The following is a 20,134-nucleotide window of genomic DNA, read 5'->3' on the forward strand; positions in this document are numbered from 1 at the left end:
ACCGAAGTTGATGTTTAATATAAATTTATTATCAAAGTTCATATATGTCACCATATACTACCCTGAGATTCATTTTCTTGTATTTGTAATAAATGAAAAAAAAAATGAGGACAATAGAATTGGGGAAAAGCTGCACACATCTGACAAACAGAAGTGTGTTTATTTAAAAAAAATATATATTAATAAATATTGAGAACCTGTGACAGACTGGGCTGTATCCATTACTTTTTGTACGCTTTCTGTTCAAGGGCATTGGTGTTGAAGGAAGTAGAGGCGCTGCTTTGTTCGTAATGGAAAGATCCTCTGAAATGATAATGCTGTGTACTTTAAAGTTGCTGACTGTCTTCACCTCTGATCCCATGATGAGGACTGGCTCATGGATCTCCGGATTCCTTATATGATAATAATCAGCTCTTTCAATCTCCCTCCCATATGCCGATCCACAGGATTCACCTGTGAAAGACAGCCTCACCTGCATGGGCTGTTTAGAGCCATGGATGATAGTGAGGGAGAAGGTATAGGGACAGATGTAATGCTTGTCCCCAGACCCCTTGCGTGTATTTGAGTGCTGGGAAATGGATGAAAATAGGAAAAACAAAGATGAGACCGTGCTGAGGACAGGATATTGTGCCTCACAGGGAGAAGCAGGTGGGACGGGACGGCAGGGGATGATGGGGATACAACAGGGTCATGCATGGGGTCAGAAGAGGGCAGTGAATTGGAGGAATTGGGAGGTGAGGTGGTGGAAAGAGGGGGACTTGGAGAAGTGAGGGGAGGACGAGTGTTAGCAGAAGCGTGTGAGGCAAGGAGGTGATGAGGAGAGGTGGTACCTGAGCAGGAGTTCTCACCTGGGGTCTTAGCTGAGGCGGGAGTGGGATCAGGAGACGTTAGGATCCTTGCCCAGGAGATTATATTAAACCTTCCTTTGCTTTGCTAGTTTTAATCTGTTCTGATATATTTGTGTTCCTTATTCACAACAATAGAACACCAATGGCAGGTATTTCTGGGAGTAACACAGAAGGTGCAAGATCAGTTCATTACAAAGGGGAAGGAAGATTCTAAGGAGAGTAAGGGGTGACCGCAGCTGACGAGATGTCAAGGATGGTATAAAAATAAGATAACATAACAAAGATGAGCAGGAAGCCGGAGGATTGGGAAACTTTAAAAAAGTAACAGATCACTAAAAAACGCAATACGGGGAGAAAAGGTGAGGTTCAAAGTTATGCTAGCCGAGAATATAAAGGAGTATAGTAAAAGCTTCTTTAGGTATTGTGAAGAGGAAAAAACCTAGTTAAGACCAAAGTTGGGCCTTTGAAGACAGAAACAGGTGAATTTATTATGGGGAACAAGGAAATGGCAGATGAGTTGAACAGGTACTTTGGATCTGTCTTCACTAAGGAAGACACAAACATTCGCATTAGGCAGAAAATGGTGTTGGGTAGACTGACAGGACTGAAGGCTGATAAATCCCCAGGGCCTGATGGTCTGTATCCCAGTTTACTTAAGGAGGTGGTTCTAGAAATCATGGACTCATTGGTAATCATTTCCCAGTGTTCTATAGATTCAGGATCAGTTCCTGTGGATTGGAGGGTAGCTAATATTATCCCACTTTTTAAGCAGGGAGGAAGAGAGAAAACGGAATTATAGAGCAGTTAGCCTGACATCAGTGGTGGGGAAGATGCTGGAGTCAATTATAAAAGATGAAATATCGGCACATTTGGATAGCAGTAACAGGATCAGTCCAAGTCAGCATGGATTTACGAAGGGGAAATCATGCTTGACTAATCTTCTGGAATTTATTGAGGATGTAACTATGAAAATGGACCAGGAAATACCACTGGATGTAGTGTACCTGGACTTTCAGAAAGCCTTTGTTAAGGTCACACATAGGAGATTTGTGGGCAAAATTAGAGCATATGTATTGGGGGTAGGGTACTAACATGGATGGAAAATCAGTTGGCAGACAGAAAACAGTAGGGATTAACGGGTCCCTTTCAGAATGGCAGGCAGTGACTAGTGGGGTACCACAAGACTTGGTACTGGGACCACAGCTATTTACAATATATTAACGACTTGGATGAAGGGATTAAAAGTAACATTAGCAAATTTGCAGATGAGACAAAGCTGGGTGGCAGTGTGAAATGTGAGGAGGATGTTTTGAGAATGCAGGGTGACTTGGACAGGTTGGGTGTGTGGGCAGATGCATAGCAGATGCAGTTTAATGTGGATAAATGTGAGGTTATCCACTTTGGTGGCAAGAACAGGAAGCCAGATTGCTATCTGAATGGTGTCAAGTTAGGAAAAGGCGAAGTACAATGAGATCTTGGTGCCCTTGTTCGACAGTCACTGAAAGTAAGCATGCAGGTACAGCAGGCAGTGAAGAAAGCTAATGGCATGTTGGCCTTCATAACAAGGGGAGTTGAGTACAGGAGCAAAGAGGTCCTTCTGCAATTGTACAGGGTACTGATGAGACCACAGCTGGAGTAATATGTGCAGTTTTGGTCTCCAAATTTGAGGAGGGACATTCTTGCTATTGAGGGAGTGCAGCATAGGTTCACAAGGTTAATTCCCAGAATGACGGGACTGTCATATGTTGAAAAATTGGAGTAACTGGGATTGTATACACTGGAATTTAGAAGGATGAGAGGGGATCTGATTGAAACATATGATTATTAAGGGATTGGAAATGCTAGAGGCAGGAAACATGTTCGTGATGTTGGGGGAGTCCAGAACCAGAGGCCACGGTTTAAGAATAAGGGGTAGGCTATTTAGAATGGAGTTGAGGAAAAACATTTTCACCCAGAGAGTTGTGGATCTGTGGAATGTTCTGCCTCAGAAGGCAGTGGAGGCCAATTCTCTGGATGCTTTCAAGAAAGAGTTGGAGCTCTTAAAGATAGCAGAGTCGAGGGATACAAGGAGAAGGCAGGAATGGGGTACTGATTGTGATCATGGCTGATCATCCAGTGAATGGTGGTGCTGGCTCGAAGGGCCAAATGGCCTACTCCTGCACCTATTGTCTATTCTCTTTCAGATCCAAAAAGAGAGCACATATGACTGCAATTTTACTAGAATGGGGTGGGAAATTATAGTTTGCTTGTTTTGCACTGATGATCTGTTACTGTATGTTCCAGAGTCATAAAACCAAAGGCCAGAGTCACTATTTTGCCTGTAATTTTAATAGATGCGTAGCAAATCAGTGTGAGTAGGAAAGGTGTCTGCTGACAAATTAATTTCTCTCTGTAAATTGCCTGTGTTTGGTGATTGCTGCAAACAGATGGAGATGAATGACAATACGGGGAGAATACAAAAGTGATACTTGTAGGATCCGTGTACATGGGTGGTTGAAGTTTGTTACGGATCCCGCGGGCTTAAGTGTTGTCTCCGTGCTGTAACTATCAATGACTGATTCTAGAAGCCTCAATTTCTACAATAATCTTTTGCCTGTTTGAAGCCTGTAAGTGAGGAAGGAGCTATGACTTCTGTAGCTTTACATCTCAAAGCGTTTCCTGTTTACATTAGCCGATTTATATCAGTTTCGATTTTCCCTTATTCCTTTTGATTGTTTCACTTCAATGTAATTTCCCGAATATGTTGACTGATGTGTTGATGCTTTCGAAGCCAATCGGAGGTCACTGCAAGATTACTGCGTATCTTCTAACAGAGTTGACTCTACGTTCTTGCTGACCTTTGATTTTATTTAGGAGAGAGAAAAATCATGTCTTCATTTCTACAGACCCAAAGAAGAGGATGTTCAGAAATCCTAAAATCATTAAGCTGCGAAAATTTGCTTGGACTGAAGAAGAATGTAGTCTGTGGAGGGTTGAATGCAGAAGGTAAGTACAATCAGTCTGATTTCTATCTTAAAAAATAGATTATAATTGTTTTAGATTATTTTGGCAACTGAAATCTACCTTGTGTTTAAAGTTAACACAAGGAAATCTGCAGATGCTGGAAATTCAAGCAACACGCAGAAAATGCTGGTGGAACGCAGCAGGCCGGGCAGCATCTGTGGGAAGAAGTACAGTCGACGTTTTGGGCCGAGACCATTCATCAGGACTAACTGAGAGGAAAGATAGTAAGAGATTTGAAAGTAGGAGGGAGAGGGAGAAATGATAGGAGAAGACCAGAGGGGGTGGTGTGAAGCTGAGAGCTGAAAAAGTGATTGGGGAAAGTGATACAGAGCTGGAGAAGGGAAAGGATCATGGGACTGGAGGTCTAGGGAGATAGAAAGGGGGAGGGGAGTACCAGAGGTAGATGGAGAACAGGCAGTGATGGGCAGAGAGAAAAAAGAGGGGGAAAAATACTATATCAGGGATGGGGTATGAAGGGGAGGAGGGGCATTAATAGTCAAGGTGAAGCCACTTGGAAAGGAGGAACAACACCTTGTATATAGGCTGGGTAGCCTCCAACCTGATGGCATGAACATTGACTTCTCTACCTTCTGTTAATGCCCCTCCTCCCCTTCTTACCCCATCCCTGATGTATTTAGTTTTTTCCCCTCTTTTACACTCTACCCATCACTCTGCCTGTTCTCCATCTCCCTCTGCTGCTCCCCTCCCCCTTTCTTTCTCCCTAGGCCTCCTGCCCCATGATCCTTTGCCTTCTCTAGTTCTGTAACCTGTTTCCCAATCACCTTTCTGGCTCTCATCTTCACCCCACCCCCTCCGGTCTTCTATCATTTCGCATTTTCCCCAGCCCCTCACTACTTTCAAATCTCTTACTTTCGGCCCGAAACGTCGACAGCATTTCTCCCTATAGATGCGGCCTGGCCTGCTGTGTTCCACCAGCATTTTGTGTGTAAAGTTGCACGTTTACACTCAAAGTTTTAAACATATTTAAAGAAATAATTAGTTTTTTTATCTTGCCACATTTGAACAGTTAAAAGAACAGATATTTATTAGTTACATTTATTGGCTTTCTATTAAATATATAGTTTAAAAAATGGAAAATGTTCCTCAAAAATAGAAAATTTGGATGTTATTTTGCAAAATTTCTTCCAGATTTATTTAACTTTGAAGTAATCAACTTTGAAGGATCATAAACATGAGGGCTGCTTTCATATGCCATTGTTTCTAGTACATGGATCACAAATAGATTATAACAGTACAGAATCAAACAACAAGCTCTCTAAGCCTTTTGGTGTTGGACTGTTCTGCTTCAAATAACATTTCAAAAGGTAATTCAAGATACTGAGATCTTGGTGCGAAAATGTTTGATTGGTGTACCAAGACCCGGCCGAAATTTAATTCCGCCGAAATTTAATTCCCCAGAAATGTCTGCTGTAAACATCTATCATTTGACCATTATATTGAGATTGCCTTGAATATTTTCTGTCCTCTGGACTTGTCTGCTAATCACTTTTTGGGCCTTCAGCTGATGAAAAATAATTTTACTTTGTGTACTTTGAATGCTTTCATTTAAAATTATGCTGCTGTGTTATATGGTTTTCTCCATCTCAATAGTCTTTCTCAAACTCTTGACATTCCTATACAAGGCAACCTGCCCTAACTTATCCAGTAGCATATGCAGTGAATAATTAACATAATTGTATTCCGGCAAGATAGCACCAATGTCCAACGGCAACATCTTGCAGACAGTTCACAACTCTGGATATACTTCTAAATATACTTCTGAACTGTGATTGTTAAAAAGGGAAGTTACAGGCTGCAAACAATGTATTTTTGGGACAACTGAATGATCTTGCGCTTCTGTGATTTCCTGGGGGATTCGGCATGGAATACAGCTGTGGCTGTAGCTGGGGGTGGCTGCGTTTATTCCTAATGGCACAACATAGCACAAACCCGTGGTTGGCTCCATTGCTCCACTCTGAGTAAAGTGCTGAGCCAGATTAAGTTCAATGAGAATGGAAAACGAATGGGTGTTCGTGCCACCTGCCTGTGTTTGACTGGTATCCTACTCAGTGTTGCCAGCGGAAGGTGCTGCAGTCTTGGTTCCCAGGCCGGGAGGTCCAATTGCCTTGGCAGTTCATGGCGATGGACTCACTTCTGGCTGCAATTTCATGTTTAGTGTCTTTGCTGTTGAAAATGCTTTATTTGTGTGGTTGAGATCTTTTGGCATGCAAGTGGATCTGTGGTTATGACCTGCAGCCATTGACACACAGTAGTGAATTTACTGACGCAGTAGCTGTGGCTGCAGCCATTGGCACCCAGACAGGCTTCACTTAACCCAGAAGCTCATGGCTATGAATGCATTTTTGGGGACTCAATAGCTTGATGTTTAATGTTCTGTTTAGTTTTCTCTTTTTGTAGCTGTGAATTGTTTTTTTTTGCAGGTTTGATTGTTTTGTGTGGGTTTTTTTCTTTAAATGAGTTCTTTGGTATTTCTGTTTTATGACCGCCTGCCAGAAGACACATCTCAACTTTGATAATAAATATACTTTGAACTATAAGGTTCAATTTCAGAGTACATGTCCACTAGTTAATGTGTGCTAGCTATATACTTTAATCTTGAACGTAAAATGGACTTGGTTTATATCAACCAAATTTAGCTTTGTCCATCATATTGAAATAATGCATTTAAAATACTGTTCTGCACAGGCTTTAATTGTAAATACCCTATGATTATAATTAAGCAGCTGGACTAATAATTAGAATTCCAAATCAATTATTAAACAGATCAGTCTGACTACCACATAGGTAACTGGGAAATTAAAATTTATCTAATAAACATAGAATTAAAATACTCCCTTGAAACAGAGACAAACACAAAAAATTTCTTCACTAGGTTTTGTTCCCTGAAGGAGACTATTGTTCCTACATGGTCGCAACTTTCAATGATACCACATACACGAAAGTGATAAATATTTAATTGCCCTCAGAAGTAATTTCCAGCCAGATTCAAGTAAAACAGTTTTCACACCACCATCCAATATAGAGTACCTTCCTAATCTCAAGTGTTAGTTATACTGAGTGGGAGGGTTGGGGTGCAGGACTCAAAGCACTAGATCAAATTACCCATATTTTTCAAATGGTAACTTTCCACTACAACCATTATGCAGAGTTCAAAGTTCAAAATTCAAAATAAATTTATTATGTCACCACATACTGCACTAAGATTCATTTCCTTGCAGGAATTCACAGTAGCATAAAGAATCAATGAAAAACTACACACAAAGACCGACAAGTAACCAACATACAGAATAATATATATTCATTGAAAATTAAATTGACCACAATCTTCAATTGATTGTATCAATGACCTTCCTTCCAGAAATGCAGATATATGGTGATAGTTCTGCTATGTCCAGTTTCATTCATAACTCCTCACCTGCGACAAATAAATATGGCCACAAGAGGTGGTCAGAAGGTTGATATTCTGTGGAGAATGACTTGCCTAATACCTTCCCAAAGCCTTTCCAGCATTAACACAACACAGATGAGGCATCTGATGCAAACTTGCCACTTCCCTGATGAAATTAATTAGTACCTTCACTAATCTCTTCCTCCATCTCTGGACCACTGAATGTTAGTTAATGTGTATCATCTGAAAAATGAACTGCCCCAACTTACCAGGTCTCCTTTGACAGTATCTCAGAAATCCACCACTGTCACTTGGAAGGATAATGGAAGAAGGTACAAGAGATCCACAACAGCTTCTGCTTTCTTTCTACATCTTTGCCTTGTCACATACTGTGCTGCTTTATAATTGTGTTTCTTCTCTGAAGCTTTGACCAAATCCTGGAGGTTTTTGGGATATACTGCCCCATAAGAGCTGCAGTGGTTGAAAAATGTAGCTAACTTGGTTGAAAACAACAGCTAATGGTGAAAAAGGAAGTAAATTGTTGACAAGGGTAGTAAATCCACGCTGCTTCAAATGTAATTAATAATGGACAGAAACTGAAGGACACAAGGAAAATGTTATTCCAAAACAATGTTCAAAGCAAATTTATTTTCAAAGTAAGTCTACCATATCCAACTCTGAGATTCATCTTCTTGCAGACTCCCACAAAACAAAGAAACATACTGGAATTCACAAGGAACACACAACAAAGACCAATAAGCATGCAGGTCTGAAAAAGAACAAATCATGCAAATAATTAGAAAGTGTAAACAAATAATATATAGAACATGAACAAATAAAGTAATCAAAATCTACTGATGCTCAGCTTGCTCTATTGCGTATTTCATCAAAAACGTTCAGTGAATGCTTCTCATTCACAACAACCAGAGGTGCTTAAGTCCCATACCACCAGCTTCAGAAAGAGTCAGTACCCTTTGATCTCCTTTGAGATGACTGTTTGGAACTAATAGTTTTATAGTACTGTAGTGGTATTTGTAGTGTTCTAATCTGTTCTATATTTCACTTCAATATGTGATTTGTTTCTCAGTTATATGGTAGTTTGATTTTATTATACCTTTTTAACAATTTTCATGAAACTTCAACTAATTGGGGCAGCCACTTAATTGGATCAAAGTGATATGTCCCAGTTAACCAGAATCGTCTGTTTATATTCCATGAAATGAAAAAGTACAGGTTCACGTTTGGCCAGAAAATTGTAGGTTATGGTTAGGTAGGTGCAAGTGCATTAAATGTTAGTTAGTTCCTCTAACCCTTAATCTGCTTTTTTTCCCCTGGTTCTTTTCCTGAAAATACCTGCAAGTAAATGAATCTCAATAAGGTAACATAAGGCATAGGAGCAGAAATTGGCTATTCAGCCTATCAAGTTTGTTCTGTTATTCCATAATGGCTGATTTATTATCCCTCTCAACTCCATCTCCCATCTCCTCCCCATAACCTTTGACACCATTACTAATCAAGAAACTACCAACCTCTGCATTAAGCCCAAAACACTGGAGTGATAATGCACGGTAATTGTACCATTGCAGCCATACTTAATATGTTTGCGATGAGTGCTCAGTTCATTATCGGTGTATTCAGTGATGCTGAAGAAGAGAAAATCTGAAAGTAGAGCTCTTAAGCACATTTTTAAATTAGAGTACTATTTAAGGTTAATCCACCAATCTGATGAAGGTGAAAACTGGTTTTGCATTTTTGTCCATGACATATGCAGTCACCTCCTTCCCAACCTACTTTATTAAAGAGGACTCTTAGAACTCTCAACATGGATAAGATAGTCTCTCAAGACTTTTCAAAGGAAGCCTGATGCTCTGGGCATTCAGATAGTGAGAAGTTTCACAGTCAGAAGTCACCCTTTCTCACTGTGAGACACATGACACCACGATAGATCATTTTAACTACTGCAGTTTACCATAAGTTTTATTTTGTGTATGCCCTATTCAGAATCAATTTTTTAAGCTATTTTATGGGAGACACAACCATGTTGTTGGAATATACAGAAATAGTATATACATGAATCAATAAGGAATATTAATGGTTTAAATGTTTTCCAAATAAACTATAATGGAATTGGGCAGAAGCGATGTGGATTTGGGAAAGAAAAATAATGAAGTACTTTTTGAGGACGTGCATAGTAGAATAGTTAAGCGGGAACCAGCTCACTATTCTACTGTGTATTTAGCTTCCTGGAAGAATTTGATGTGGTTCCATGCAGGAGGTTGGTTAAAGTGAAGACGATATGAAATTGGAAGAAACATGCCAAAATATATTGATTATTGAATAAAAAGGAAAGAATGGGAATAAACAGAACCCCTTCAGATTAGCAGTCTGTGACAAGCAATTTAAGGCAGAGCTGTGTGGTGTCCAGCTTTTCACAATCTATGTGGGTGATTTCTTATTTCCCTATTGATAGAAAATTTAGTGGTATTTTGAGTACTGAGGTGGAGTAAAGTGAATTGAGGGAGATGAAGGCAAGCTGAGGAAATTGGATGAGGGTATGCAATATCATGTGGAGAATGAGGTAATTTACTTCAGTGCAGAAAACAGAAACACACAGTATTGTGGAATACTCTGTGAAAACACAGGGAACGACTACGACTAAGCTAGGATAAGAGGCACTGAGTGTCCAATGTGTTGGTGTGGGAGAGCGTTCTCCAACATTAAAGGTTTACGAGTTCACCAAGCAACGTTGAAGTGCTATTCCATCCCAGTGGATGAAGATGAAATTAATTCAAGCACAGAAGATGTGGTCTTTTCAACCACTGATACGCAAGCCACAGCGATTCGCTCTGGAGAGAGTCATCATACTCCAGGTCAGACGAGAGATAACCCAGGTCAGGTTGCAGACCACGGTACCCAGGATTCTTTGCATGATGGCGGTGGTGAAGTGGTAGAGAAGAAGAGGAAGGTCAAGTGGCCAGCAATGGCAGATGAGAAGGCTTGGCGTGTGTTTGATGAGGATATCAGTATGATGTTGGAGAACACTCTCAGGGGAACATCAAAGAGAAAGTTGGAAGTGATGGATTTATAATGTTGGAAAGTACAGGTTTGGTTTAGTTGAGTTGAAGAAAGCAAAACCTACACAGCAACCAAGCAGGTGCCAGAAGGAGATTAGTAGGTTGAGGAGAGAGCTTAGATCGTTGAGACAGAGATGGAAGGTAACAAGTGAGGGTGACAAGCCAGGGCTTGCTGATCTCCGAGAGCAGTTTCAAATAAAGTCAGCATCACTCCATTGTGCAGAGTCACAGCGTAAAAAGTGAAAGGAGAGAGGGAAGGCAAGAAAGGCATTCTTTGAGAACCCTCACCAGTTCACAAAGAGATTGTTTGAACAAAGTAAGAGCCGGCAGCTTAACATCTCTCAACATGAACTGGAGGATCACCTGGAAAGCTCTCACTGTAACGAACAGCGGGAGGCTCCTTTGCCTGACATGTCAGGGCTTGTGAAACCTACCGAGCCAGGAGCGAAGGTCGATCTGTCAGAACCCAAACTGGCAGAAGTTGAGCAGTTCATCAAAAAGGCAAGGTCAGGTTCAGTGCCAGGACCTAATGGAGTGCCATATAAGGTGTTCAAGAAGTGTGAAGAGCTGAGGAAATACTTGTGGAGAATGTTAAAGGTGGTGTGGAGACAAGGTGTGGTTCCTTTGTCCTGGAGTGAGGCTGAAGGAGTATACATCCCGAAGGAAGAGATTTCTATTACGTTGAATGAGTTCTGACCAATTTCACTCCTGAATGTAGAGAGGAAGATTGTTTGGCATTCTAGCAGAAAGAATATCTTCATTTGTGATAGAAAATGGAGTGGTAAATACATCTGTGCAGAAGGCAGGAATACCAGGCTTCCCGGGCTGCCTTGAACATACTAGTATGATGTGGCATATCATCCAGGAGTCGAAAAGGTTGAGATGAAATCTGGCTGTAGTGTAACCGTTACCCAACAGGCTGGTATATGTCTAGGGGAAAAAGGAGATCCAGCCACTCTCCAACCCACCTCCCGTACACGCAGGTGCTGTGAGAATCGAGTTAATGCCTCGCGCCCGCCAACAGTATCAAACCCACAACAAATACCGTTATGAAATACACTTTAAAGAGTTTACTAAAATTAAAAAAATAGTAGGCAATACAATATATATATATATATATATATATATATATATATATATATATATATACAAGGAAAAAAACAAAAGGCGCCAACTTATCAAAGTTCAGTCTGTTTAGTGCACTCGTTGGAGCTCAATCAACGAACCAATCGACCCATCCGGCCGTCGCACCTGGGACCACCCCGGTGATCTTACGAGCAGTCCAGCGCACGTCCACCTTCCTCAGCGTCTTCCTCGGCCTCTCCAAAAAAACCCGCGAAAACCCCTCCCCCAAGTTCCCAGCATCACAAGACACAATGACATTCCCCATTGATTAACAAATGAATACAATTACCATATCAGCCATTCTAAAGTGAAACAACGGCGAGAGAAACACTTATCCGACAAAGAAATATTCCTACTTGTAACAAACCAAAGAGGCCATTTTGAGTAACATACCCAGGACATTGTAGAGTAGTTTGGCTTGATCTTGCAAATGCGTATGGTTCTGTCCCCCATGTCCTGATTGAGTTTGTAATGGAATTCCTATGGATTCCTGCTAAGGTAAGGAACTTCGTTATGCAGTACTACAACGATTTCCGGATGAGGTTTTCCACTCAGCAGTTTAGAACTAGGTGGCAGAGCTTGGACATTGGTATCCCAACAGGATGTGTGATTTCACCCATCCTTTTTGTGTTAGCCATGGAGGTCATTGAGGGCTGCAGAATCAGTGGGACCAGGTGTCGCACTTGATGGCAGAGGGAAGTTGCCACCAATACGTGCGTTCATGGACGATCTCATCCTTTTGGGTCCTAGCACGGAGGCAGTGGGAAGTGTACTATCTAGACTCGAGGAGCTAATGGATTGGGGACGAATGAAGTTCAAGACCAAGAAGTCAAGGAGCCTTGTTTTTAGGAGAGGAAAGCTGGTTGACTTTCATTTCACCCTTTGTGGAGAGGAGATTCCATCCATTCAGGACCAACCAGTTAAAAGCCTCAGGTGATGGTACATAGGAGCTGAGAGACACCAAGAGGGTTCAAGAGACAGGAGAACAGATCAGCAGAAGTCTGATGTCTGCTGACATCCCACTGATGATAGCACAGGACAGTTAGCATCTTTGTTCACGTGTATTTTCAATTCTTTGTAAATGGCAAGCAAGAAATTGGATGGTATTAATGTTCAAAGGAAGCTGGGTGTCCTTGTGCACACGTCACTGAAACCCAGTGGATGCAATAGGAGAACAGGAAGGTGAATGGTATGTTAGGATTTATTATGGGAGTCTTGGAATAAAGAGTAAGGGATTCTCACTTCATTTGCACAGGGCTGTGGGGCAGTGTGCAAGCACTGGTTTCATGGAGTTATGGAGAGAAAGAACATACCGATAGTACATCAATCACGCATTTAAACTCATCCAATGCTCTTTCCCTTTTATTTTAATTCGCCCTACAAGCTCCTTTTTAAGGACAGGGAACACAGCAAAGATTCGTTATTTGTACATATATGTACTATGATAATAAATTTGACTTTGACTTCATTTATTTACTCTTTCCTTGCACCTCCTCCCTCATTGCCATTAAGGGCTTCGAACAGTCCTTCCAGGTGAGGCGATTCTTCACCTGTGAGGCTGTTGGGATCGTATCTACTGCTTCCGGTGTGGCCTCCCGTATATTGGTGAGACCCGACGTAGATTGGGAGACCACTTCACCGAGCATCTTCACTCTGTCACAAAAAGCTGGATCTCCTAGTGGCTACCCATTTCAATTCTGCTTATCATTCCCATTCCAACATGTCAGTCAATGGCCCCCTCTACTGTATTGATGAGGCCACGCTCAGGTTGGAGAAGCAACACTTTATATTCTGGCAACATGAGTGAATCTGCAGATGCTGGAAATAAATAAAAACACAAAATGCTGGCAGAACTCAGCAGGCCAGACAGCATCTATAGGAGGAGGTAGTGACGACATTTCGGCCTGAAACGTCGTCACTACCTCCTCCCATAAATGCTGTCTGGCCTGCTGAGTTTTGCCAGCATTTTGTGTTTTTACTTTATGTTCTGTCTGGATAGCCTCCAACCCGATTTCTTGAACTTCTGGTAATGACCCCCCTCCCTCCCCCACTTCACCATTCCCCTTTCCTGTTTTCCTCCCTCACTTCATCTCCTTACCTGCAATCACCTCCCTCTGGTGCTCCTCCCTCTTCCCTCTCATCGATGGTCTTCTGTCCTCTCCTACCAGGTTCCTCTTCTCCAGCTCTTTATCTTGTTCATCAATCAACTTCACCCCCTCCTCCTCTCCCAGTTTCACTTGTCCCCTATCACATTCCTCTCCTCCCCGCACCTTCTTATTCTGTCGTCTCACATTCCTTTCCAATCCTGATAAAGGGTCTCAGCCCAAAACGTTGACTGTTTACTCTTTTCCATAGCTACTGCCTGACCTGCTGATTTCCTTCAGCAATTTGTGAGTTGCTTTAAAATGTCTATCTCTATCATTAAGCATAATAGATGTCATACAGCAAAGAAAAGATCCTTCACCTCATGTCCGTGCTGAGAATCAAGCATGCATTTACACTCATTTATCCTATTTTAAACCACCCACATTCCCTTCAGGTCCCTCCAGATTCCTCCATTTACCCACGCACTACGGTGGCCCATCAGCCTTCCAGTCTGCATGTGGAATTTGGAAGGAAATCCATCTCCAGGAAGAAACCCACTTGGTTACAGTGCAGACTCTGCACGGACAGCAGAGGAAGTCAGGATTGAACCTCAACCCCTGAGTAAGAGGCAGTTAACCGGGCAACTGTGGCCATTTTTCTCCTTCACTGAGTGCATAATCAGGGTATTCTCTTTTTAGTTGAATTACAGTGATATCTTAATTTCTCATTCTTATTTACCTTAGTGAGCTAATTATTGTACTTACAATTTCTTTTTCTATTTTACTTGCATTGAAATGTTGAGATTAGGCATTTGCGTGCTTATAAATTACATATTCTTGAACTTTCTTGCAGACCTCATCGGTATCATTCTGAACCACAGCCAAAGTGCAGGAGGGCTCCTAAAACGCAGGAAGGTTCTGCGTAAGGAAATATTAAAGTACCTAAATAAACAAGGTTTCGAGCTTTCTCCATTGTTGGACAAACATCAACTTATTGAATACGCTTTGACCTATTGGAGTATAACAGAAACAACTGGAGAGCCATCAACAGCTGAAACCAATCTGCAATTCCCGCACCCAATACCAAAGGAAGAACTGGAGGAGGCAAGGAGACGAGAGGAGCAACTGCGAAGGCGAGAGCAAATAGCGAATCCACCACAGCGTGCAAAAGCCATGGAGTTGGACATGCATGTGAATATTTCACAGGTAATTTATGTGCATCAAAAGATATTTGGCTGCATGTGGAGATTTTAATGTTCTTGTGTCTGAACTGTTAGAATTTCCTTATGATTTGTTTTCATTGTTCATAGACTTGAAAGATATTCTTCCATTAGCCAAAAACCATAATACTCAATGCTATCCAGAAAAATAACTAAGTCAAAATCGTTGCAATAGTTGTACTTCACAAGAAAGTGTTCTCTTAAGAACCCCATGATATACTTGAAATAGAGGTTGTTTCTTATTAGATTAATTTTTGGGAGTGTAAAAACAAGCCGTAAAATGGGATGAAAATCAAATTGCTGTAACTAACAGAATGGTGGATAAGATCAGTGTGGCAAAATGATTATCATATTTCATGTCTTTACATTCTTACCTCACTTGGCTCAGAACTGATTTGCACTTAGATTTGTAATGTTGACAGGTACCTGGAGCTGTGATGGAAGGCATAATATAAATGCTGTTCGTTCATCAAAGCTGCTAACTCATCTCTTGGGGTATTGTTTCAAATTTAACATCGGAAAGAATTTTCTACACACTGAGTGTTTACCATCTGGAATACACTGTCAGGGGTAGTAGTTGACAGAGTTTTAATTCTATAGATCTAAAAAGAACTGGTTAAGTATCTAAAAGGAATGAATTTAATGGGCCGTAGAGAAACGACTGGAAAGTATTACTAACTGGGGTTGAGCTGAATTGTGAGCTTGGAATTCTGTGAAATCATATTCCTTTGTTGAATTCAATTAGAAGAAATCACCAAATATAGTAATACAAATGTGGTGAAATACAAAATCAAAGTAAATTTATTATTGAGGTATGTATACTGCATACAATTCTGAGGTTTGTTATCCCACAGGCAGCCACAAAAAAAGAAACATCATGGAAACTAATTGAAGAAAACATCAAACACCCAACGTGTGATAAAGAACAAATCATGCAAAAAGCTTTTAACATACGGAATATTAGAAAACAAACTGCGGAATGCACCTTAAGTACATAATACATACAAAGTGCTGGAGGAACTCAGCAGACCAGGAACCATACATGGAGAGGATTGAACAGTTGATGTTTCTGCTGAGAACCTTCATCAGGACTGGAAATGCAGGAGGAAGAAGCCAGAACAAGAAGGTGGAGGGACAGGAAGGACTACTAGCTAGAAGGTGATAGGTGCAGCTAGGTGTGTGAAGGGATGAAGTAAGAAGCCTGGAGGCAATAGGTGGAAAAGGCCTTAAGACATTACAGAATTAGGCCATTCAGCCCATCAAGTCTGCTCTGCCATTCTATCATGGCTGATTTATTATCCCTTTCGACCTGATTCTTTTGCTGTAATTTTGGCATCCTGACTAATCAAGAACTTTCCAACCTCCATTTTAAATATACCCAATGATGGCCTCCACAGTCATCTGTAGCAATGGATTTCACACATTCACAATGCTCTGGTTTAAAAAAAAAATCCTCCTATTCTAAATGGACATCCCTCTAGTTAGTCACAGTGTCCTCTGGTCCTAGACTCCCATACTGTAGGAAACATCGTCTTGACAGCCACTCTATCTAGGCCTTTCAATATTCAGTAGATTTCATTGAGAGCCACCTCCTTTCTCCTATACATCACTGAGTACAGACCTAGAGCCATCAAACACTCCTCATACATTATCCTTTCCATTCCTGGAATCATGACCCTCCTCTGGTTCCTCTCCAATGCCTGCACATCTTGTCTTTGAGAAGTGGCCTAAAATTGCTCAGTTTTCCAACTGCAGTCTCACCCATGCTTTATAAAGCCTCAGCTTTACATCCTGGCTTTTATATTCTATTTCTCTTGAAGTGAATGCAAACATTGTATTTGCCTTCCTGAACCAGTGACTCAACCTGCAGGCTAAGCTTTAAGAAATCCTGCAGGAGGACTCCCAAGTCACTTTGCACTTCTGATTTTTGAATTTTCTGCGGTTTCATTCATTCTACCAACATGCACGATTATACCCTTCCCTACACTACTCCATCAGCAGTGTTACGGGACCATGTTGAGGAAATGGGGCTGCATTAGTTGACCTTCAGCTCTTGAGAGAAGGAGGAAGTGATAGATAGGAGGTAGTCACCCTTGAAATGCAAAGGGCTGATACCTGGTGACTGTCAGGAGGAGAGAAAAGAATCCTGTGTGTACCCCTGTGGCTGTCCCCCTCAATAATAATTACACCACTTTGGATACTTCTGGTGGGGGAAGGAAGTCATAGCAACCAGGTCTCTGGTATTACGTCTGACCCTGTTGCTCGATTGAGAAGAGGAATGCAGTAGTGATAGTGGATTTCATAGAGGAGCAGACAGGAGATCCTGTGGATGTGAAGGAGACATAGAGATGGTATGTTGCCACCCGGGTGCCAGAGTCGGGGATATCGCAGTTCGAGCCCATAGCTTTCTAAAGGGGGAGAGTGAGGAGCCAGAAGTTATGGTGAATATCGGTACAACAACATAGATAGGAAAAGGGAGGAAGTCCTCACGAGAGAATACAGGGAGCTAGAAAGCTGAGAAGCAGGACCTCCAGGGAAGTAATTCCAGGATTGTTGCCTGTGCCACACACCACTGAGGGGAAAAACAGGATGATTTGGCAGATGAATGCGTGGCTGAGGAAATGCAGGCTTTCACTTATTTGGATCATTTGGATCCCTTCTGGGGAGTAATGACCTGTTCAAAAAGGACCCGTTACACCTGAATCTGAGAGGGGACCAATATCCCTGTGGGCAGATTTGCTTGAGCTGTTGGGCAGGATTTAATCTAATTTGATAGGGGGATGAGAGCCAGAGTGACGGGCTGGGGATGGGCAGTTGGTAATCAACTAAATGCACTGTGTAGTGAGACTGTGAGGGAAAAGCAGGCAGATGATAGGGCAACATTAGTCAGTGGGATGAATTAAAGTATAACATTGAGACAAAATCAAAAATTGTGATGAACGTGTTTTATTAGAATGTACATAGTATACAGGATAAGGTAGATGATTTTGTAGTGCAGTTAGAAATTGGCAGGTATGACGTTGTGAGCATCACTGAGTTGTGGGAGATTAACGTCCAAGGATACATAATATAATAAATGGACAGAGTGCTACCAGGTTTGGATATGGCGCAAGTGCAGAGTGAGAGACACTGAAGCAGGATGGTAGTCCATAGATCTTAACATGAACAGTATTAAAGGGAAACTAAACAATTAACTCTGGGCCAAACAGGGCCGTTAACTAAAACCCTCAAAAGCAACATGAAGCCTACACTGCGGCTGTAAAGAACATCTAATCATTAAATGAATACCACCAGTCTTCAGAGTCAGTTGACCTTTGCCTTACTCATCAGTGTTGGCACATGGCCAAGTGGTTAAGGCGTCGGTCTCGTGATCTGAAGGTCACTAGTTTGAGCCTTGGCTGAGGCAGCGTGTTGTGTCCTTGAGTAAGGCACTTGACCACACATTGCTCTGTGCCAACACCAGTGCCAAGCTGTATGGGTCCTAGTGCTCTTCCCTTGGACAACATAGATGGTGTGGAGAGGGGCGACTTGCAGCTTGGGCAACTGCTGGTCTCCCATAATATATATTTTAAAAAAAACCTGCCCAGGCTTGCGCCCTGGAAACGTATCAAGGTGCAAATCCATGGTCTATCGAGACTAAGAGGCCTACACATACACACTACGCACTCATAAAGCAATTCTGTTAAGGGGGCAGTTGAAGTTGTAGATCCAGTGGGAGTGAAGGATAGGTGATCTGCTTCCAGGTTAGGCTTGTGTGCAGCTTTCAGGGAGCCTGCAAATGGTTCTGTTTCCATGGCCTGCTGCCCTTTTCCTTCTCGGTGTTATGGGCTTGGAGGCTTGTCATTGTCTAGGTTAATTAAGGGTAAACGTGTAAGTGATACACATTGCACCCGCTGTGTACCAGCACTGGAGAAAAAGAATCAGACTTTGTCTTTGATGGAGTCAACTTCATGGGTGGTGTCGGATAAATCCACGTTGGGTGTTTCAAGATTCAAGATTGCTTAATGTCATTTCCAATACACAAGGGTGAAGGAGAATGAAATAATTGTTACTCCAGATCCGATACAGCTCAAAAATAATAATGTTTTCATATCACCAAACAAAAATAATAGCAAGATCAAGAACACAATAATAAAAATAACCAATAAATATAAATACATTAGGTACAGAGATGTTAGGGGGTAAGTTTTTTATGTAGAGAATGGTGAGTGCGTGGAATGGGCTTCTGGCAACGGTGGTGGAGGTGGATACAATAGACTCCTGGTATTCAATGTATTTATCTTTGTTGTACTGTTCAATTTTTTTTTAACAGAAAGCTGACTTTGTTCTTTTTTCTTCACACATTCCAGTATTAGCAAGTGGTAGTTGGAGTCTCAGAAGGTGAACAAATGGGCAAGGCGTCTGCGAATGGTTCTTCCAGCTTCTGAACTCTCAGAATTCTTCCTTTGGACAAAGTGTGGGACTTCTGGGTCGATGCAATTCTTCACTTTACCTATTGTGTTTTTGAACAGCTCTTTGGGTTCATCCACACACCAATCTGAGTAAGCAACTAGAAAATCAGGTATATTAATCTTCAGGTGAAAGCTTCTTTATGAACAGCTTGTAATTATGCAACCCAATGAGTCTGTTCAGATGACAGAACTACATTTGCTTGTTACTATCATTTCAGTTAACTGATAGATTTCCTCCATGATCTAAGTGTAAATTTTGTTTTGATATATTTTTACTTGTTGGCAGTTTGATGTTTATTTTTTAGAAGCTTTCTTTTTGACACATGGCTCCGAGGTTGTATCCTCGGTTGGTTTTTTTTGGACACGCAGAGGGATGTCTCCAGACAGGTATATGTAGTTCAGCACACTCACTTTTCTTGCTTAGTAGGGTTTTTTAATCACATTTTTCAATTTTTAAGATAATTTTTTGAGGCATTGTAAGTATTATTACTTTGGTGTACCTGTGTATTTTTGAATAATAATAATAAAAAGATTTGAGAAAAAATGTATCTGTTCAGATGACAGAACTACAAACCTCTAACAATGAATTAAGTGCACTTCCGAAGTAATTTGTTTTGGAAACCATTTTCAGTTTTATAGCCTGAAAGGATTTGAAATTTGTGTGAATTTATGTAATGGGTGGGCAATTTCCTGCATAAATGACACTGGATAATAAAATTTAAAAATGACCCTCCTTCTGGATTTGCAACTATTTTCACATATGGAAGTTTTAGCAACTATTGTAATCTTAGGAACCTATCTTCTACTTTATAACGAAAAACAGTACTGTGCTGGTCTTAGACACATAATGAAGTTAGGACTGATCAGACACCTCCCTGATGGTATTGCATGATGGATCAGAATCTGTTTGTACTTCTCAG

At 41.2% G+C, this 20,134-nt stretch overlaps 1 protein-coding gene across 1 annotated transcript in view; it reads left to right on the plus strand.

Moving 5' to 3' along the window:
* LOC132393437 (uncharacterized) overlaps positions 1-19,913 on the plus strand; it is a 37,424-nt gene extending 17,511 nt beyond the window's left edge. Inside the window, exons 3-5 of the mRNA XM_059968665.1 lie at positions 3,734-3,833; positions 14,397-14,749; positions 19,113-19,913. Coding sequence (XP_059824648.1) covers positions 3,734-3,833; positions 14,397-14,749; positions 19,113-19,118 — 459 coding nt within the window. The 3' untranslated portion in view covers positions 19,119-19,913. The remainder of the gene's footprint in view (positions 1-3,733; positions 3,834-14,396; positions 14,750-19,112) is intronic.
* Positions 19,914-20,134: the final 221 nt, after the last annotated feature.

This window comes from Hypanus sabinus, chromosome 4 (assembly GCF_030144855.1).
Source record: "Hypanus sabinus isolate sHypSab1 chromosome 4, sHypSab1.hap1, whole genome shotgun sequence".
Lineage (NCBI taxonomy): Eukaryota > Metazoa > Chordata > Chondrichthyes > Myliobatiformes > Dasyatidae > Hypanus > Hypanus sabinus.